The sequence below is a fragment of the Biomphalaria glabrata genome, chromosome 2 (genome assembly GCF_947242115.1).
Source record: "Biomphalaria glabrata chromosome 2, xgBioGlab47.1, whole genome shotgun sequence".
Lineage (NCBI taxonomy): Eukaryota > Metazoa > Mollusca > Gastropoda > Planorbidae > Biomphalaria > Biomphalaria glabrata.
The window spans coordinates 43873161-43889837 of record NC_074712.1 but is presented as its reverse complement, the minus strand read 5'-3'; the positions used below and the strand labels follow the sequence as shown (position 1 = coordinate 43889837).

Below are 16677 nucleotides of genomic sequence, written 5' to 3'. Positions count from 1 at the left end.
TAATATATATATATATACATAAAGACTTTTGTTCCTGAACTAATGCAATTTGGTAAATCATTTATGTAAATTAAAAATGGTAGTGGACCTAAGACTGTTCCTTAAGTTACACCTGAGTTTATTGTTATTGGTGTTGATTTAGAGACATTTATTATTACAGTTTGTTTTCTCCCTATCAGAAAATCATTAATCCACTGATGCAATGGACCATCAATGCCAAAATATTTTAATTTTTTTAAGCAAACTATGGGGATGAACTTTGTCAAAAGCCTTGGAAAAATCTAATAAGATAGCATCACTATTAGCAAAACCTTTTGAAAAATCATCAATTAATCCTATTAGTTGTGTTTTACATGATCTATATTTCCTAAAGCCATGTTGGTATGGGGTGAGGACATTATGTTTGTCTAAGTGGTTTAGGATGTTGCTACATATTATGTGTTCTAGGATTTCATAGGTAATAAACACTTATGCTGGGAAACATCAATAAGTTTCTGATTCAATAAAAACAACTAATGCTCTACTTAAATATTTAATTCTGAAAAAAAAAAGAAAAGATATCCTTTAAAATAAGTTTTACAAAGTTTCAATTGGAACAAATGTTCTATCAAAAATAGATGATAAATTGTAATTAACATTTTTTTAAATATACATATTTTAATGCCAATGTTGTTATTTTTTAAAAAATATTTTGTGCTTTTAAGAAATGTTTGATTGAATGTAGGTTCGCTGCTTTGAAGAAATCTGTGGCATGATACCTTTTGCTAGACCACATTTCCCAGACCAGTTTTACAGACTATTTACTGCCTTATTTCTTCATGGAGGGTATGTATCTATGCATATTTACTGCTTACAATCTGAGCATTTCTCAAGCCTATTTCATATATATATATATACCAACAGTTCTTAATCTGTATTTCCTTGCCACTAGTAGTCCCTTTTTTTCCTTGTGTAGATTTTGTGGATTTTAAATTAATAGGAGCATGCCATATGACTCTTGATTTCAAAGACATGCTTTTTTTATCAAGGATAAAAACTCATAAGGATTTCCTTACACTAAGGCAAATAGATACAAGGAGTTAGTCTTTCCAAGTGTCATTTGGTCTTGATGGCATAAATCAGCCATGAAAACTGATGCTTTAAAGATTTGGACAGACCAATATTCATAGGCTTACCATATTTAAAGGAAGATTTGTAACTATATTGTTCGTCCATCGTGGTTCGATGATGACCACTTTGTCATCCAGGGGGCTGAGGGCTTTGCACTGGGGTTTTATGCCTCCTCATGTGGCTGGTGAGACCTATGTGAGCCCGGAATGTTCGGCTGCACACTGGGCAGGTTATTCCAGCTGGAGCTAGTGTCGTTTGTCTTGCTTTTCTTTTCTGGCGTTTTTCTTCTGCCTGCGTTGTTCGTTTTTCCTCAGCAACCTGTGCGCAGTTTTCACAGCGTGACGCCATGATGCTCTGTCGTGTGCCTCTGTCTCCCAGGTGCCAGATCTATGCTGAACGCCTTCAGAGAAGCTTTGAGGGTGTCCCTGAAGCGCTTTCTTTGCCCACCTTGCGAGCGCTTTCCTTTGCTTAGTTGGCCATACAAGAGTCGTTTTGGGATGCGGTGGTCTTCCATTCTGTAGACGTGACCTGCCCATCGCAGCTGGGACTGCATCAGGATTGTGTGGATGCTTTGCAGACACACTCTTCGAAGGACTTCTGTATCTGGTATTTTGTCTTGCCATTTGACATTTAGTATTTTTCTCAGACATGTCATGTGGAAGCGGTTTAGTCTCTTTGCATGTTTACTGTACACTGTCCATGTTTCTGAGGCATAGAGCAATGTAGGGAGGATGACGGCTCTGTAGACCCATAGCTTGGTGTTTGTGGTGATACCACGTCTGTTCCAGACATTTGTAGACAGTCTGCCATAGGATGCACTGGCCTTGGCGATACGCAGGTCGATTTCACTATCGATTTTTCCATTTCTGGAGAGTGTGCTGCCAAGATATGTGAATTTGTCCACTGCGTTTATATCCTGTCCATTTATAGTAATGCTTGGATCCGAGATTTGTAACTAATAAGATATGATACTCCATAGTAACATTTTCCAGAGACTGAAATGTTTTATTTCTATTAATTAATAATAGTAATAATCCTTAAGGAAATTTGTCTTACAATTTGTGCATTACACCAAACAAAACATTATAATTACAGAAAACCAAAAATATACATTCACTCCAGACTCACTCATAATTTACATGCAAAAAGTTTATATCAGATAGTTTCTATTCAATTATTAAGCAGTAAATAATTGGAACAATGCTCTACAAATGTGACCTTAGCTCTTTTTGTACCTAATTTGATCTGTTTAGTTTATAATGCTCTCAGACTCTTCAAAATAATCACAAATCAGCAGAACTTTTGCTTCTTACTAGTTCTTTGCCACCAGTTTTATTACTTAAAAATATTACTATGCACTCTAAGCAGTGTCAGTGTCCTTAGATATTTATATCTCGGAAGATAATCTATGACTCAATAGTTGCTTATTGCACAGCTACTACATACATTCAATAAAACTTTAATATCATTTTGGATGTAATTGAAGTCTTACTCTATTCCTTGATGACCATGTATTAAAAAAATATCAATGTTCCAGCCTGCAGATATTGAGTGGCCTAATACTGAAAGTTTTACAAATCTAAAAGTTTTACAAGTACACAAAATAATTGTTAAAATTCTAAAGCACTTTGTGTCACTTTAAATCATTAACCAAACATTTGTTTTTTTTAATGTTGTTTCTGCCAGTGTTTTACATGTGGTGATCACAGTTATATTTCAAATGTGGGTACTGAGAGATCTGGAGAAGTTAATGGGATGTGTGCGCATATCAATTATCTATATTGGCTCTGGTGTGGCAGGATACCTGGCCAGTTGTATCTTCATCCCATACTCGGTTGAGGTAAGCCCTAATGATATATATAGAAAATAGAACTTGATGAATGGAAATTTTAAAGTCATATGTTAAGGACATTATTTATGCTTAAATTTAATATTGGTAAATATGTTGTTAAGATATAATATTACAGTCTGTTATGTTAAGAATACAAGGACCAGAAAAAAAAACTGGAAAGATTTTTTGTTTTACTGTTTCAAACTTTACATTTAGAAATTTGATAGCCTGCAAAGTAGGAAATTAGTTTATGGCTTCTATTGTTTCATAGAAGTCAGTTTAATATACAAGAAACCGTTAAGAGCATTGTACACTACTAGTTAACTACAAAACCTTGTTCTGTAATGAAGCTCATTTATACGTTTATGGGGGCTAGTAAGAACAGCCATTCAGAGGGAACATCTAGACAAGGACAAAATAGTGTTAGGGATGGAAGGGTTGGTTTTTTTTATTCCAAACATTCCATTTTTTGCTGATAAACTATTTTTTTATTTTATGTTCAAAGTAATTTTAATGTGTATCTAAATTATAGAATCTATAGGAATTTAATTTTAATCAATCAATTAACATAGGGGTATTAGTAATTAGTTTGCAAGTAAAAAAAATTTAATTAAAAGACGGCTTGAGTTTTCAGCACACTAGTCTAAGTGCAACAGTACAATGAATCTGAGATGAGTGCTGACCCACAGTTTATTAGATATAGCAGATATTTATATTTACTTAGACAATGTTTATTAAACAAATGGTGAGGGCAAAGTTAATATTTAATAATTTAATAGAAACATATATGTATTTTAGTAGAAAAGTAGGGAAAAAATTGTTTTAAGTTTTGGTGAATTATAACTTTAAGCTAACTGATGATGAACATGTTATTGCAGTGATTTCATACATTTAATTTATTATAATAATTTAATAGGAAATCTTATTGGAAATCATTTCTCATATTATTTTGCATATTTAGTTTGAAAAGTAACTTATCAAGTTTGTTTGATTTTTGACTTAGTCAACTGAAATAGAATTTTGTGGTTCATAATTTCATTGACATCTGAACAAAAAAGCTTTATCTTATCTCTTGACATTTTATTTTTCCATTTACAATTGACTTCAACTAAAATGATTTTGTTTTTGTTCTCTTGAAGGTTGGACCCTCTGGTTCTCAGTTTGGAGTAGCTGCTTGCTTGATTGTGGAGGTTCTACAGAGCTACCAAATGTACAAGCACCCATTCTACGCCCTTTTAAAAGTCAGCACACCTCTCATTTTTCTCTTCCTCCTTGGTTTGCTCCCTTGGTTTGACAATTGGGCCCACATCTTTGGATTTTTCTTTGGCTTCCTCCTGGCCTTCTCCCTGATGCCCTACATTACTTTTGGCACCTTTGACAAGCATAGAAAGTTGGTAGGCATAGCTTTGTGTCTTGGCAGTGCTATTGGGCTCTTTGCTATTTTGGTTTTGGTCTTCTACGTGGCCCCCTTAACAGAGTGCTCTTGGTGCATCTATTTAAACTGTATTCCCTTCACGCCTGACTTCTGTGAGAACATGATGGTAAAGATCAAGAAAAATGCTACATACTCCATGTATCAATGAGCAGAATGGAGCTGGACATTCTAGCAAACTTTGCAATTCAATTTGAGAAAAGTTCATTAAATTAAATTTAGAAAATGACACATTTTAAGAAGCCTGGTTCATTGATAGTCCTTCATTGTTAGGAAGACTGATGGTGGTCTAGTGAAGTTTTTTACAATGCTTAGAAGTACACAGAAAGCTTATTCAAAGTTCACTTATTGCTGTAATTAATAATTAGCAGGTGTGAAGAAACTTTGCAAAATGACCATCCATCTTAACGTTCACTAATATACCTGTATACAGTGTACACTAAAGAGCTAACGACATCGTAAGTTTACAAATAAAGATCAGTTCAACAGTATTGAATTTCTTTGCCACCAGCTTTGATGTGTATTGATAAGAAGGGGAGGGGGAATAATTCTTCTAACATTTCCTGTTTATGTAGGAGTTCTAATTGCACTCAGGAAGTTGAAGAAGAAGACATGTTACTCTCCCTAGCATGTGTTACTCATGAAATTCTCTCTCAAGAAGTGTTTGATTGTAACTAGTAAAGTAAAAAACTTGGCTTACAAAACAGGAAATACTACATACATCTCCTAGGAGCCCCTCATCTGCTGAGGATAGTTAATCCCACTACTGTTTGGTGTATAGAGCAAACCCCAACTCCTAGGGGATTAAAAAACCCTGTCAAGTTAAAGCTTTAAAAAAAATCTTTAAACATGTTGCAGATTACTTTGGTCTATAATTTTTCTTTTTTTTTTTTTTTTAAAGATCATTTAATGATCTTCTTGTTCAAAGAAAAAAATACAATGAAATGATTATTTGAGCATTCAGTTATTGACATGTTTTTGTAGATTTGAAATGTTCATTGACTATAAGCCATCCTAAACAATGTATTTTTCATTTGGCACTAGCTGTTTCTCATGTTTCATTTCTTGCTGTTTATCTGATATCTAGTACATTGGAACCTGTTTCATTTGTGAGCTTCGGTACTAGTATTGTTCCTAACAAGAACCTGGACAATACTGATATGGGGATGCTTTATAGGTTTTCAAATTTAAGGAAGCCAATTAAGCACAGTTCACTGTAACATGACGTAATGTTCACAAGCAGTGATCAACTGTGGTAGGAATTATGAATTTCTTTTGTTGACTTTGTTAGTGTTACATTTGTCTGACATATGCAATAAACTATTTTTGAAAAAGTCTCTTCTTGTTCAACTCTTGGACTTTTTTGTTTTATCAGACAAGTCATTTAATGTTGACATAGAAATGATAAGATCATCACACAGGGTCCCAGAAGAATTGTGTCTATTTGCAATTCTGCTGGACTGTCTTCCTTTTTACATATACCCATTAAGTCAAGCTGATCGGCGACACACATCAATAATGTATCCTATTGGTTCGTTCCTTCAAAGTTGAGTTGAAGATTATTACTCCCTAGCTTAAACCTTCTTATGGATGGTTGTGGTCGACCCGGGGCCATTGAGTCGCCAGTCATACCAGACAGTTATTTTCACCCTAAACCTTGTCACTTTCTGATTTGCTAGTACGGTACCAGTTGGTTACTGTTCTAAAGTTGCATGAGCAGAGGGAAAGCAGACCGTTATGTTGAGAACTTCTTTAAAACTTAAGGAACAGATTCATCTACAAAAGATGGGACCAGTGTAGTACGGGACGCTAGGGGGCTCAGACGAGGCTGATGCTTGATAGCCTATGAGAAGGAATCTGGCTTTTTCAGCCAGTTTTCAGATTTGTCACTGCCGGACTGATGCATATTTGGCAAGGATTCCAAACGTGGCCTTCTCAAAGAAATATTTTCTAAGAAACTTTATTGTACAACTCACAGTTTCGATTTTGGGCTTTGTCTTTAGGTGCGAATGGTAGTGGGTCTTTTGTCTATAAATTACAGACGTTACCGGTATTTGAAAAGAGAAGATAATTATGTTCTACTCGTATGAATGTCTCCTTGAAGACGGGTAGCACAGCAAAGTTCTTGCTGCAAGACGAAGTCTCAGAGCAGTCAGGTTTACCTTAGTCAACACATTCGGATGTCCGCTGCGGACAAAGTCAACACAACAGGACGTGTCACATTGTGACAAGCCTCTTTACTCAAAGTTTAAAAAAAAAGTACGTAACAAAATAAACAATGGGTAATGCTACTAGAATATATCAATGTGGAGAGAGAGGAATCTTAGCTGAGAATATCGCAAGTTAACCATAAAACTGCAACCAACTTTGATTCTAAGATATATGCTTTTGACCTTATTAGAGATTAGGAACAAGACCTAATATCCGGACTAGATTTTGCAGCTCAGTAAATTCCACAGATTGTAAACACACGAGGGCTGGAAAGTGTAGGTCGCACTTTACGTTTCATTTAGTCTACATATACATACTTTGCTATCAATACAAGCGACCAATCGATACAAGTAGCTAGCTGAGACCAATCGTTATAAAAGACTTCAACACTGGCGTGGCATGTCAGTCGTCTCTGGCTAGCTTGATGTTCAAATCTGTTCGGCTGATGCTTTGTGTTCCAAACAATGCATCATTGCAATAAAACAGATCTATGTTACTTTAAAATCAATGTTACGATAACCAAAAAGAAAAGGCCAAGCAAGAAGATGGGAACTCTTCTTTTAATTCAACATTTCAAACAATCTTAAATACGGTAAACTTGAGCAGACGAGAGGGACTACATTTAACGTTATTGTGCCACTAAGTTCTGATGTCCTTCTAATGTTAGCCAAAGTTTCGATGACGTATGTAGCACATGTGCTCTGGACCAGAGTAAGAAGCTTCATAAGGGGACCAGTCAAAGTCTGTAAAGACAGAAAACGAATGTAACAAAGACAGAAATAAAACGAGAATTATCGTTCGAGTCTAAAGGCTCTTGAAGTAAGTATTCAGCGATCTACGATGGCGTAAAGGGGCTAGTGCAACTACCAAACACTTCTGCTATCCTGAAAAAAGAGTTCATTTACTTATCTGAACTGGATGCACTATGGAGGCAATATTTCCGTTAGAATAAAAATCTGGGACTTTTAGGTAATAAGACCAAGATGTCGGCCACTAATCTTCGTTATATCTTTCTACTCTTTCAGCCAGACGTCTCTAATTATTTATTTTGTTCTGATCGAGTTGCTCTTTTTGTTTTTTAAAGATTTATCAGCTTGCAAATTCTTCATGGGTTCAGGAATTTTAAAAAAGTTGGAACCTAGACACGGATCTCGAAAACGGGTGTAACGATGTTTTTAAAATAGAAATACGAAATTGGTTTAGCTACTGTCTTTTTATGTTTCTTAGCCTGGATCAATATCACCATACTGGATTCTTCTATAGGCTACCATATCTTGAACTAGCATTGTATTCTAGACTAATGTCTTATGATGTTACCATGTCCAAATCTGTATCACCAAAGTAGAATTTTATATAGTTCCATATTCTGTGTAGATTTATACATGCGCGTAACCAGGATTTTTTTTCTTCGCGCGTGTGTGTGTGTGTGGGGGGGAATTGGTGTGGGTTAAAAATTGTTCCAATTTTATAAAAATCTATCATTCATTAGTTATTAACTCATTAAGTTATCACTGTTACAAAAAGTCATCAATTTATAGACAATAAAAAAACGTACGTGAAAAATTGGGTGAACACCTTGCGGCACACAGAGAGTTCACTGGACACTGACGCATGTACCTTTGAACTATAGGCGGCCTGTGAAACCTGGTCAATGGTAAGAGATTGGACATCGCTTAGCCAACACTCATTTTAGAGCACGGAGAGCTCATGTGTCAAACAAGAACCTAGGCATTCAATGTTATTGGAGTTTCTTACTGCTACCAAGAAATATTACACACATAAAAGGAAAAGTATAAAGATAAAAGTTTTCTAGGATGGCTTTAGTAGGTTAACGACTTGGCTTATACCTAAATCTGCTCTAGATTAGCTTCATCACGTCACCTGTCTTACACCTAAACCTGCTCTAGATTAGCTTCATCACGTCACCTGTCTTACACCTAAACCTGCTCTAGATTAGCTTCATCACGTCACCTGTCTTACACCTAAACCTGCTCTAGATTAGCTTCATCACGTCACCTGTCTTACACCTAAACCTGCTCTAGATTAGCTTCATCACGTCACCTGTCTTACACCTAAACCTGCTCTAGATTAGCTTCATAACTCCACGTCACCTGTCTTACACCTAAACCTGCTCTAGATTAGCTTCATTACTACACGTCACCTGTCTTACACCTAAACCTGCTCTAGATTAGCTTCATAACTCCACGTCACCTGTCTTACACCTAAACCTGCTCTAGATTAGCTTCATCACGTCACCTGTCTTACACCTAAATATGCTCTAGATTAGCTTCATTACGTCACCTGTCTTACACCTAAACCTGCTCTAGATTAGCTTCATCACGTCACCTGTCTTACACCTAAACCTGCTCTAGATTAGCTTCATCACGTCACCTGTCTTACACCTAAACCTGCTCTAGATTAGCTTCATTACTACACGTCACCTGTCTTACACCTAAACCTGCTCTAGATTAGCTTCATCACGTCACCTGTCTTACACCTAAACCTGCTCTAGATTAGCTTCATCACGTCACCTGTCTTACACCTAAACCTGCTCTAGATTAGCTTCATTACGTCACCTGTCTTACACCTAAACCTGCTCTAGATTAGCTTCATAACTCCACGTCACCTGTCTTACACCTAAACCTGCTCTAGATTAGCTTCATCACGTCACCTGTCTTACACCTAAACCTGCTCTAGATTAGCTTCATTACTCCACGTCACCTGTCTTACACCTAAACCTGCTCTAGATTAGCTTCATTACTCCACGTCACCTGTCTTACACCTAAACCTGCTCTAGATTAGCTTCATTACTCCACGTCACCTGTCTTACACCTAAACCTGCTCTAGATTAGCTTCATTACTCCACGTCACCTGTCTTACACCTAAACCTGCTCTAGATTAGCTTCATTACTCCACGTCACCTGTCTTACACCTAAACCTGCTCTAGATTAGCCTTATTACTACACGTCACATGTCTTACACCTAAACCTGCTCTAGATTAGCTTCATCACGTCACCTGTTTTACACCTAAATCTGCTATAGATTAGCTTCATTACTCCACGTCACCTTACACCTAAACCTGCTCTAGATTAGCTTCATTACTCCACGTCACCTGTCTTACACCTAAACCTGCTCTAGATTAGCTTCATTACTCCACTTCACCTGTCTTACACCTAAATCTGCTCTAGATTAGCTTCATTACTCCACTTCACCTGTCTTACACCGTAACCTGCTCTAGATTCATTACTCCACTTCACCTGGCTTACAATCATTTTTTTAAAGCCCCACTTCAAACCATTCCTACTGAAAAGAATAACGATAAAAATAAAGTTCCAAATATCAGATCCATAAGTCATGTAGTCTTAAGTGTGAATATTACCCATCGCTGACGATGTGAAAGAATTTAGGGCTAGAATGTTTATTTTTTTCCCAACAGACTCATGTCAATTTGTTAAGCAGTTTTTCGTTTGATTTTCTTCTTTTAAAAAGGGTAAGAATGACGGGGTCTGCCAAGCTCTGTTACAGTAGTTCGTCATTTCGCGCATACTTCATGTTTATTACTTTACTTTTGTTTTTAAAAGCCAGGCTTATAGTGAGTGACATTTAAACAATTATTTGGAATCAATCATGTCATTGATTTTTTAGTAAATCTAGATTAACAATAATAAATTTGTGACATTGGAAATATTTGTAGGATTTGTTTTGTGTGGGCAACTTTCATGCTTATTGAGGGCCCAGTACGCTATGGTCCAATCACGTTGAAAAACAAAATCGGAAATAGGGGGGGGGGGGGAGAGAAAGTTTCTGTGCTGCCATTTTAAAAAGAGGTCTCAAGCCTCTTTTAATGGAAGGCCGACACTTTGGTCACTGAGCTATTCAAGTACTTTTAAAAAATACAAGTTTTTTATAGTCTAAAAAGTGTATAGTTTAAAATTTTTAGTGAACGACCGAATTCTCTACAAAAGGCTTATCTGGAGTTTCCATTTATCCGATAATGAGAACTGGCAGAAAAAAAAACCTGTAAAAGACTTTGACCAGACCGACAGGCGGAGAGAGTTAATCTAAGCTTTGTAAATAGACCAAAACCTGCCTTGGCAAATGTGCCACGTTGGGCTTTTCATTGACATAGTCTCTCCAAAGCAGGTTCTCCAGCCTACGCATTGGACAAAGAAATTCAGGGCAGTTGGGGTTCAACCAATGTAAGTCCATTGTAGTCTCAAACTCCTGGAAGATGTTTCTGTAAGTAGAAGAAGTTCAGACTTCGTGTAATACAGTTCTTTTTAATATACATTTTAAAGTCGATATTTAAAAGAAACAATAATTTTTTTTTTTACAAAGCTTATATCAACTCTCTCTGCCTGACTGGTAAAAAGCTTGAACATGTCCTATTTCACATTCTCAGATCAAGTTAAAACTTTGCATCCATTGAACCTGACAAGACATGAATCAATAAAAAAAAACAATTGTTAATTTATTGTTTGTGATTAATTTTTTTGTTGGAATTCGAAATAAAGGGAATAAATGCTACTTAATGAGACATGTGGATATATATATGGATTTAGTCTGAGTCTGGTCTGAGTCGCTGGAAGTAAAGGGTTGCTGTATATAGTTCCCAAATTTCACTTTCATCCAAAGACAACAGACTTATTTTATACACATATTCTTACAATTGCTTTTATATTGCGCATACTTGAAACTCAGTGCGCTATGGTCCAATCTCTTTTGTGGACCAGTTGGGGGAGGAGGAGGAAGGAGGTATCTTGGAGATTTGTTCTGTGCTGCCTGTAGGCGTTCAGCAAACATAACGCTGTTCGAGTCTGGGTTCAAACTTCATTGTCATGTCTTCGCTGCGCGGTTTTGGCCTCTCAGCCACACACCAAAATTATTAAGCAGTGTAACTTTATTATGGTTGGTTAAATCTCTAATGTTTGTGTGTTTTGTTTTAAATATAATTTAGTTCTTTTGTAAATGTATATAGAACAAAGATCGAGGATAAACGCGATGTTTTGAGTAAAGAAGACCTATGTAAACTAGTTAACTGCCTACGAAAGTGTTGGTCACAGAGATTTCAAGTCCTATCAAAGGAAAACTAAATATCTAGATTCTAGATCTACTTACATTTACTTCACGAAGACAATTATTTGGATTCTCGAACACTTTGACTTATTGTGTTTGTTTGCGTAATCCCTTGACTTGGTTTGTAATCTGAAAGATAGTAGACACACATACCAGAACGTTTCGATTTGTCAGTTTATAATTCATGAAGAACAACAGCCCAAAACTTACTGTATCTGCCGATGTTTACCGGAGGCGGCACAAAGCAAGGAACAGGAAACTGATTCTGGTACTCCCGGAATTGTGGGAGATAGGTATAATAAATATTAGAGGAAGGAAATGGCGGAAAGGAAGTGCCGTCTGGATCAAAGTTTGTAAAACCTGAAAGTATAGTAAAGATTCAATCTTTATTAAAGTAGCATTCTCTCAATCCTCTAAAGTACACATCTTTTAGTTCTACTTTGGTCTTTCTACAGTGTTGTATAGTCATGGGCTAAAAGATTTTAAATTGTAGAAGTCAATATAGTGAAAAGACTGTGGAATCGCTGGCTGGTATATTATTCAGAAACAAGAAACACACAAAAAAAAAAATAAATCAAATCCTCTTTATAAATATGAGATCATCAATTTTATTTTTCATTCTATTTATTTCTTGTAATGCTTCTTCATTGCAAGGAGTCTTTCCAGTGAACGTATTATACAATCATGTTCTCTTAACAGTACAGCTAATGATTTCTACTTAAGACGGCGTGCAGCATGTTGGTGTAGGTCTATTTATTTATTCAACTCTTCACTGAATACAAAGAAATATTTGAGTGGAGTGCGGGAATTCAAGAAACAAGCCAAATTTTTGATATAAGATGATTACATTTTAAAAAATTATAACGGTCAAACTAGAGTTTTCACTGTGTGCCCAATTAGGTAGCTATTTTTTCCCCCAGAGATATTCATAAACTGTCAAATTTCTAAGAAATTCTTTAGAGCCGTTTTTTAAATACCCGTCCACTGTACAGGTTCCAGCCTGATTTCTGAACCCATGAAGAGTTAGCAAGCTAACAGCAGAAATTGTAAAAAAAAAAAATGCGTAAAATAGGACTTTTTAATACATGAGTAAACCTATTCCCTCGTATTCGTAACTGTTGACATCATAATTCATATATAGTGTTGTGTATGCCTATAGATTATTGAGTAAGAATAACTCTGAAAGAACTCTTGGATGTGATGAAAGACAGTAAAGACAATATTGAACTCAACTGGTTAGGGAATTCTTAGAACTGGTTATAGCATTGATGTACAGACTAACGCCCGGGAGTAATATCCACCCCTTGAAACTTTTACCACAGTGCATAATGAAGATGCAGAAACTTGGTTTCATTCGACGCTACGGCTTGTAAATGTATATCCCTCTCCCTGGGGGCTGGAAAAAGTTAGACACTACTGCGTTTTAGAATAACTGGCTGATCTTGTGCTAGAATTTTTTTTCTCGGTCTGGCTTCAGTGTGGTAGGACTTCGGACTTATTGCCTACCTTCACCATTGTCTATAGTCTATGCTCAATTCGTATCATTTGATGTATTTCGAGCTAGACTTTTTGTCCTCACGCTGATTGGCCTATCCAGCAAAGAAAGTAAAAAGTAGTACTTACAGCTATAGTCCGGTCTGGTTCTTGCTTCGTGAAGAGAGTTCGCTAAATTCCGACAGCCCGATCTGTCGCCGTGTGATAAAAACCTAAAGACAACAATGAGTTTGATTTAAAACCATATTTAAAAAAAATATTCATTAATTGATCAAGTTATTCGTATATTAACACATTAACGAATTATGTTTATTAGATATACATGGCTCCCTCTGTTTCGGGAAGGGCAGTGGTGGCCTGGTGGTAAATCGTTGGCTTCCGAACCGATGGGGTCTCTGGATTGAATCTCTGTGTAAACTGAGATTTTAAATTTCTGGATTTTTAGGACGCCCCTCACTTTAACGCTTGGTCGTTGTGCTGGCCACATGAAACCTTCGTTAACTGTCAGCCATTGAAACAGATGACCTTAACAATCTCTGCCCTATAGAATGCAAGGCATTAAAGAAGTCCTTTACCTTACATCTCAATTAAAAAGGGGACAAATAAGCCACCCTGAAATCATCCTTAAATATTGTTGTAGTCACCCTTTGAGAGATGACCTCGCCGAGGCGTATACCAGTACTTCGGTGAATGGGATTATGAGTTGTCAATGAAATAGTGAACTGAAATGAAATGAAATAAGTTAATTTAACAAAGTTTAAGCAGCTTTGGAAAAAAAAATTCTGCTAAGAATTTCATTTGGTTTAAGAATTTGGTTTAAAATTAGGCTTTTACATGTTTTTATTTAAACACACACACACCTACACAAACACAGGAATCGTTGAATACCAGATGTTTACTATAAATAAAAAGTTCAGCATCAAGCCCCTAGGACGTATTGAGAAGGACATTCTACAACTTGCAAATGATTTGACGACTAAACGCGTTTCATATTCTTTCAAAAGTCGTCTACAATTATCTGGAGCATACATTCCGTTCGCCACCAGCTTTCTAATAGCCTACTTCTTGCAAGAGGTCTAGGCCATGTGAATCGTACTTATAAGTAAAGAATTCTATAGAACTATTTCTACTTTGTAAGACCTATGTGTCCAAGTCTTTATTTACTAATCATTGAATGTCCTCTTTTCTGACGTCCTTTAGCGTTGTTACCGAGTTGCTACGTCCACTAACTATCTAAAAGTTTTACCAGATGGAAGTCTGAGGTTTACACCAGTTTGAGGCAGGACGTCTGTTTATTGTTTCAGCATCAGAAGGCAACTTTGGGTCGTTCATAACCTCAATGAGACAGATGAACCAATGATGTTTCCACACAGCCGGATGAACTTTACTGTGCGTGGCTGCTCTGTTAAAAATTAATCATTTTAATCATATTAATGTATGAAGAGGTCGCAGTGGCTGAGTGGTAAAGCGCTTGGCTTCCGAACCGGGTTCGAATCCTGGTGGAAACTGGGATTTTTAATTTCGGCGCCTCTGAGTCCACCCCAGCTCTAATCATCATCTGCCCCTATAGATCACAAGGTCTGTAACATTGCACTACACCAGCAATGGTTCAGGAGGAGATGAAAGGGTTCCAAATAAAATTCTGTCAAGGTTTTAGTTGCTGTCAACGTTTAGGAGAAATAATGTTTCGATGCGTTTTTTTTATAACTCTAATTCTTTCAGTCAACTATTCCGAGTTAAAAAAACAAAACAAACAGACAAAACAGATAGGGTCTACATTAGTTTGGTATATTGAAGATTTTAATGCGCTCTGGTGGTAAAGCAATGATCTGCTTATGTAATGAATAGTCTCAAGAAATGTTTTGTTTCCTGGTTTCAAAACTTTCTAGAAGCCCAGGCATGGTAGAGAGAGTTAGCATGAAAGTAGGAGAGTAATAATGAAATTTCTTGTTTCTAGACACACCATTCATCATCAATTGTCTAGAGCTAGCATATTCCTAGATCTACATTTAAAATAAGATTTGTTCAGTTTATTCAAAAGTTTATGCAGCAACTTGAGCACAGGTCTGTTCAGTTCACATTGCGTCGTTATGTTCATTTCGGACAAATATTTATTAAAATTAGATATTCTAATGACTAATTCTAATAGATTAATTTTAATAGGTTAATGTATCGAGACATCTAGACTAAATCTAACTAAAGGGTAGCAACTACTTCACCTTGCTGAAGTCTCACGTTTAATGGTGTGTTCATCAAGCTCAGTATCCTGGACCAACGTAGTTGGAGATGAACGGAAATATTTCTAGCTTTAGACAACTTTATTTAGAACTTACCATACCACATACCTATATATATATTATATACGTCTGTGAGCCATACGCATTGACAGAAATATATATAGGTCTGTGGGTCATACGCATTGACAGAAATATATATAGGTCTGTGGGCCATACGCATTGACATAGAAATATACGTAGGTCTGTGGCCCTGCCTAAAAAACGTTTCTTTTCCTTGAAACTTAAGGTTGACAAACATTAAAGTAGTAGACGTTGCTTTGTAAGGTTTAGATTGGTCTTGTAATACTTCCATATATTTTAAACTTTATTATTATTATTTTGAATAGCTTAGGCCTTAGATGGATATGTGCTTTCCATAAATGCGATTTAGTTTTTGTGAGATGAAAGGTGGTCAGCGTAACAGAGGTGCCTCGCCCTCGAAAGCACTTTCAAGATCAGCGTAGGAAGCTTGCTTTGGCGGATATAGACGGGAGCACTTCCTAACGAGACAGCTGGACATTTCTTACAAAGGTCTCGGGATACACATTTGAAAGCAAAATAAAATCCACTGCCGAGGACAGACGTAAACAGCGAAACGAGAACTTCAACCAACCAGCGACAGACAGTCTGTGCTGGATGTGACAAAGTAGACCTAAACCAACCAACGACAGACAGTCTGTGCTGGATGTGACAAAGTAGACCTAAACCAACCAGCGACAGACAGTCTATGCTGGATGTGACAAAGTAGACCTAAACCAACCAGCGACAGACAGTCTGTGGAGGATGTGACAAAGTAGACCTAAAGCAACCAGCGATAGACAGTCTGTGCTGGATGTGACAAAGTAGACCTAAACCAACCAGCGACAGACAGTCTGTGCTGGATGTGACAAAGTAGTTAAAGCAAAGACTCATTAAATTAAGTCTTTGTATTTATTAGTAAAAAATGGTATGGTTTTCAATATTCAAATATCTAATATTTATGTCAAAAGCAAATTTCAGACTATAAATGAATCGTTTGCTTATGGCCCTGTACACGGAATGGATGTCTCTTTGGTCTTGTGGTCAAAATTATACTCAAGGACTGTGTTTATACTATAGTACTATACTCAAAGACTATGTTTATTGTTACATACAACTGGTAAAAGGAGCGCACTCTCCTAAAAGAAAAGAAAAGAAAAGTAAATATTTTGCTTAGGCCTATTGTTGTTGACGGCCGTTGACTTGTAGCACCGAACTGCTGGTAGACC

General features: G+C 36.6%; 1 protein-coding gene and 1 long non-coding RNA gene across 11 annotated transcripts in view; one reads left to right on the top strand and one right to left on the bottom strand.

Moving 5' to 3' along the window:
* Positions 1-5707, top strand: part of LOC106055406 (inactive rhomboid protein 1-like) — a 39432-nt gene extending 33725 nt beyond the window's left edge. For all 7 annotated transcript variants that reach the window (XM_056020743.1, XM_056020742.1, XM_056020741.1 and 4 more), the window contains 3 exons: positions 725-825; positions 2797-2950; positions 4081-5707. In XM_056020743.1, coding sequence (XP_055876718.1) covers positions 725-825; positions 2797-2950; positions 4081-4524 — 699 coding nt within the window. In that variant the 3' untranslated portion in view covers positions 4525-5707. The remainder of the gene's footprint in view (positions 1-724; positions 826-2796; positions 2951-4080) is intronic.
* A 1423-nt stretch (positions 5708-7130) lies between these two features.
* Positions 7131-15463, bottom strand: LOC106055456 (uncharacterized). Of its 4 annotated transcripts, none has more exons than XR_008776635.1 (9): positions 15374-15463; positions 14401-14556; positions 13730-13876; positions 13284-13366; positions 11871-12020; positions 11703-11789; positions 10671-10821; positions 8140-8228; positions 7131-7327 (listed from the first exon to the last, which is right to left on the bottom strand). It is a non-coding gene; the product is annotated as an uncharacterized LOC106055456 (long non-coding RNA). The 4 variants fall into 4 exon arrangements; XR_008776636.1 differs by having other exon boundaries at positions 13799-13876; XR_008776637.1 differs by lacking the exon at positions 13730-13876 and having other exon boundaries at positions 14364-14556.
* Positions 15464-16677: the final 1214 nt, after the last annotated feature.